This window comes from Meleagris gallopavo, chromosome 6 (genome assembly GCF_000146605.3).
Source record: "Meleagris gallopavo isolate NT-WF06-2002-E0010 breed Aviagen turkey brand Nicholas breeding stock chromosome 6, Turkey_5.1, whole genome shotgun sequence".
In the NCBI taxonomy this organism is placed as follows: Eukaryota; Metazoa; Chordata; class Aves; order Galliformes; family Phasianidae; genus Meleagris; species Meleagris gallopavo.
The window spans coordinates 3,429,545-3,433,966 of record NC_015016.2 but is presented as its reverse complement, the minus strand read 5'-3'; the positions used below and the strand labels follow the sequence as shown (position 1 = coordinate 3,433,966).

The following is a 4,422-nucleotide window of genomic DNA, read 5'->3' as shown; positions in this document are numbered from 1 at the left end:
GAAGCTCTGCTTTCCTCCCCCTCGCCTCCAGCTAAACATATTTCAGCACTCATAATGCTGACCGCAGCGCTCGGCCCCTCCCTCCCCAAAGCAGCCCCAGAACCAGCTCTGACCACTCTGCTTTTTTCCCAAAGAAAACAATAGGGTGAGAGTTGGGCAGCACAGCCCTGCCCCTCCTGTTGGGTTCATTCCAGCATGGAGGGGCCGGGTTTGAGCAGGGGAGGCTGGGGAGGGGGGTTTAGAGAGAGAGTTTTTGGGAGGCGGATGTAGAGAGGTGGATTTAGGAAGGCAAATATGGGGAGATGGATTTGGAGGAGTGGATATGTGGAGGCAGATATGAGGAGGCAAATTGAAAGAGTTTAATTTGGGAAGGTGGGTCTGGGGATGCAGATTTGGGGAGGTGGATTTGGGAAGGTGGGTTTGGGGTTCTGCATTTGAAGGAGTGGATGTGTAGAGGCAGATTTGGGGAGATGGATTTGAAGGAGTGGATGTGTAGAGGCAGATATGGGGAGGCAGATTTAGAGAGGCAGAGTTGGGAACGTGGATTTGAAGAAGTGAATTTGGGGAGGTGGATTTCGGGAAGTGGATTTGGGAAGGTGGGTTTGGGATTCTGCATTTGGAGAACTGGATCTAAGGAGATGGATTTGGAGAAGTGGATTTAGGGTGGCAGATGTTAGGAGATGGATTTGGGGAGGTAGGTTGGGAGAGGTGGATTTGGGGGAGCTGCATTTGGAGGAGTGGTTTTGCGGAGGCAGATTTGGGGAGGAGAATTGAGAGAGATTTGGGAAGGTGGGTTTGGGGAGACAGATTTGGAGACGTGGATTTTAGGAAGTGAATTTAGGGAGGCAGACTGGGGGAGGTGGATTTGGGAAGGGGGGCAGCACAGCTGTACCTCTCAGTGCGTGCTGGCAGGGTTTGCTGTTGGAGTGCAGGACAGAGGCAAGAGATGGCAGCGGTGGTGACATGCAGGATGGGCTCTTTGGGCAGCTTGGTAGTGGGTGTGTGTGTGGCTCTGTGGGCACGTTCTTGCTGGTAAAACCTTTCTTTGGGCACACAGGTGCTGCTGAAATCACACTTTCTGGCTGCTGTGTTTCAGTTGGGGTCAGGGGATGGCATCCCCCGGGGTGGAGGTGTGGGGTATTGCTGTGATATCTGCCGTGGGGAAGGAGGTGGTTGGGGTGAGGTGTGCCCTCCTCGCTCTCACGCTTCTCTAAATCCAGAGCTGACACAGCAAAGCTGCTTAATTAATTCCAATTTTCTCTTCCTATCATTCTATCTCCCCTCCCTCCAGTCTTCCAAAAAGCCCAAGACTGCGGAAGCAGACACGTCGAGCGAGCTTGCCAAGAAGAGCAAGGAAGTCTTCAGGAAAGAGGTGAGTTATTCCTGAGCAACCCCGAGCCCCAGCACCACGGGGGTGGGCACGGCTGGGGCTGACCTCTGTGCCTCTCCTACAGATGTCTCAGTTCATCGTGCAGTGCCTCAACCCCTATCGCAAACCCGACTGCAAGGTCGGCCGGATCACCACCACCGAGGACTTCAAGCACCTGGCACGGAAGGTGAGGGCACCCCGTGGGTTATGGGATGGCAGTGGGGTCGTTAAGGACCATGGGAGGGAAGTAGGGATGGTTTCCAAGAGGGAAGTTTAATAGGAATGCTAGGGAAAGCGGTGCTGGGGATGAGAGGTGGTGGCCTCGTGTTGTGCCAGGGGAGGTTCAGGTTGTATTTGAGGAGAAACTTCTCCAAAAGAGTGGTGATGCAGTAGCAAAGACTGCCCAGGGAGTGGTGGGTTTTTCCAGAACTGTGGAGATGTGGCACTGAGGTCAGAGGGCATGGAGGGGTGGGTTGGCCTTGGGGATGTGAGAGGTCTTTTCCAGCCTTAACGATCGTGTGATCCTTTGGCTCTGCGCTCTCTTACCAACCCCTCTGTTGCCCAGCTGACGCACGGCGTCATGAACAAGGAGCTGAAGTACTGCAAGAACCCAGAGGACCTGGAGTGCAACGAGAATGTGAAACACAAAACGAAGGAGTACATAAAGAAATACATGCAGAAATTCGGGGCCATCTACAAACCCAAAGAGGACACGGACTTGGAGTGACCGCCTCGACCCCGACCGACCCCTGGCGCTCCCATTGCCCTCAGATGGAGGTGCTGTGCTGTGGGGCCCCGTTCAGCCCCACCGTGGCAGTGCCCACCCACCATGGAGATGTGTATTATATTTTAACCTATATGTGAATATATTGATAATTTTTTTTTTTGTTGGTTCGTTCGTTCGTTCGTTTTGTTTTCCTTTTTGCTTTTAGCCCAACACATGCTGTTATCACGGGAACACTTTGTAAGGATAGTTTTGGGGGTTTTTCTTTTGTTTGTTTGTTTTCTTGTTTTTGTTCTGCGAGGTTTAATCTGTTATCATGTAAATATTCCGGAACGGGCTGCCCCTGGATTTCTGGCAGCCTTGTGCTATGTTGATAAGATTGATTTTACTGCTTAAATCATTTTACTTTATCCAATTTTTACTGAACTTTTTATGTAAAAAAATTAAAAAAAATAAAATAAAATGAAATCAATACTGTGTCCGACCTGGAAGAGGGTGGTGGTGGGGATGGACCTACGGATGGCACTCCTGGGGCACGGTGTGGAGCTGGATGGCTTTGGGTTTTGGGTGGTGCTGTGTGGAGCCATGAGTTGGAGTGGATGGTCCTGATGGGACCCTTCCAATTCCAGGTTTCCATGATCCTCAGCAGCCCTTCGTTGTCATATAGGGTTGGGAACCCCATCCGCCCCATAACGTGTTGGCTTTGCCCTCAGGATGAAGGGAATGAAGTTTTGCTGGCAGCATGGGGGCACCTGGGGGCTGAAAGTGCCCATTTCTGTCCCTGTGTGCTGCTGAGCTGAGTCCCCAAAGGAAGGCCCACAAAGGGAGTGGGAAACGTGGGCTGGAGCGGGTGTGACAAAGCAGTGACACAAAGGCACGTTGGCTGTTTAATGCAAAGACCACAGGCAACAGGCACGCAACATCCCGAACCCACGCTGGGACCCCGAAATACAAAAAGGGCATTTCCCCCACCCCCCTAAAGTACAAAAACGACTTAAAAAACCCCACAGAGTATACAGGCAGGATAAAGCTGCTGGTGGCCAAGGGCTCACCCCATCCAAAGGGACCACGCATCCCCGCGTCCCATCCTCCTCCTCCTCCTCCTCCTCACCCCACCGGGCCACCAGGAGCCCCCTGGGTGGGTTCACACCATTGAGCTGGCATCTCCCGGCCCCGCCAGGCACTCGGCCACGTCCTGCCGTCCCATAGCAGCCAAAGCCAGGCAGAGGGCTTCCACTGTGGCCCCTTCTGTGGCTGCCCAAGTGGCGAGCAGGGTGCGGGCGGGCGCCTGGCCGCGGGCGAAGGTGCCGATGGCCTCATCCCCGTAGCCCAGGCGGGCGGCCAGCCCACGCCAGTCCCCGCTGGGACCACCACTCTCCAGCAGCCGTTCCACCTCCTCCCGTCGCTGCTGTGGGACTGAGCTGTAGGGTCGGGCTTCCAGACGGGGCGCTGTGGGTTTAAGGTCAGCGTTGACGCACCAAAGCTTGAGCTGGTGACCCCACCGGCCCCCCGGTGTCGCCGCTCCTGTGGCATCTCCTGCTCTCTGCATGGGTGCTCCCAACCCTATCTGGGTGTTCTTCTGTGCAAAGGTGCACCATCACCCCATTCGGATGCTCCTTAAGGTACCCAAATCCCATCTGGGTGCTCCCAACCCCATCTGGGTGCTTTCCAAGCTATAGGTGCTCCCCAGCCTCATCCAGATCATTCGTAAGGATTAGGTGCTCCCCAACCTCATCGAGATGATCCACAAGCTACGGGTGCTCCTCAACCCCATCCAAATCATCCCTAAAGTATAGGTGTTCCCCAAACCTATGGACATGATCCCGAGGTGTGGGTGCTCCTCCCTCTCATCTAGATCATCCCCAAGTACTATGTGCTCCCCAATCCCATCCAGACAATCCCAAAGGAATGTGAGCTCTCCAACCCCAATAGATGATCCCCATTGTGTGGCTGCTCCTCAAACCCATCAGGATTATCCCCAAAGGTTTGGGTGTTCCTCAACCCCATTAGATGGCTCCCAAGCATTGGCTGGCCCTCAATCTCATCCCTAATGCATGGGTGTTCCCCAGCCCTATGGGGATGATCCCAATTACACGGGTGCTTCCCAGTCCCAACAGATGATCCCCAAGGTATGGGTGCTCCCCAGCTCTATTTGGATTATCCCCAAGGATGAGGTGCTTCCCAACCCCACCTGCGTGATCTCAAAGGTACGGATGCTTCCCAACCCAATTTGGGCCACACCACAAGACCTCCATCTCCCTTAGATGCCTCCAGACACGGGGTGCTCCTACACCCCATCCCACCACAGCCAAAGAAATGAAGGGACAGC

General features: G+C 54.2%; 2 protein-coding genes across 2 annotated transcripts in view; one reads left to right on the top strand and one right to left on the bottom strand.

The window, feature by feature from the left end:
- Positions 1-2,565, top strand: part of SETD2 (SET domain containing 2, histone lysine methyltransferase) — a 42,256-nt gene extending 39,691 nt beyond the window's left edge. Inside the window, exons 18-20 of the mRNA XM_010712303.3 lie at positions 1,292-1,372; positions 1,455-1,556; positions 1,935-2,565. Coding sequence (XP_010710605.1) covers positions 1,292-1,372; positions 1,455-1,556; positions 1,935-2,096 — 345 coding nt within the window. The 3' untranslated portion in view covers positions 2,097-2,565. The remainder of the gene's footprint in view (positions 1-1,291; positions 1,373-1,454; positions 1,557-1,934) is intronic.
- A 402-nt stretch (positions 2,566-2,967) lies between these two features.
- Positions 2,968-4,422, bottom strand: part of LOC100539302 (death domain-containing membrane protein NRADD-like) — a 4,081-nt gene continuing 2,626 nt past the window's right edge. The window contains exon 6 of the mRNA XM_019616736.2: positions 2,968-3,542. Within this exon, the coding sequence (XP_019472281.1) occupies positions 3,238-3,542 (305 nt within the window). The 3' untranslated portion in view covers positions 2,968-3,237. The remainder of the gene's footprint in view (positions 3,543-4,422) is intronic.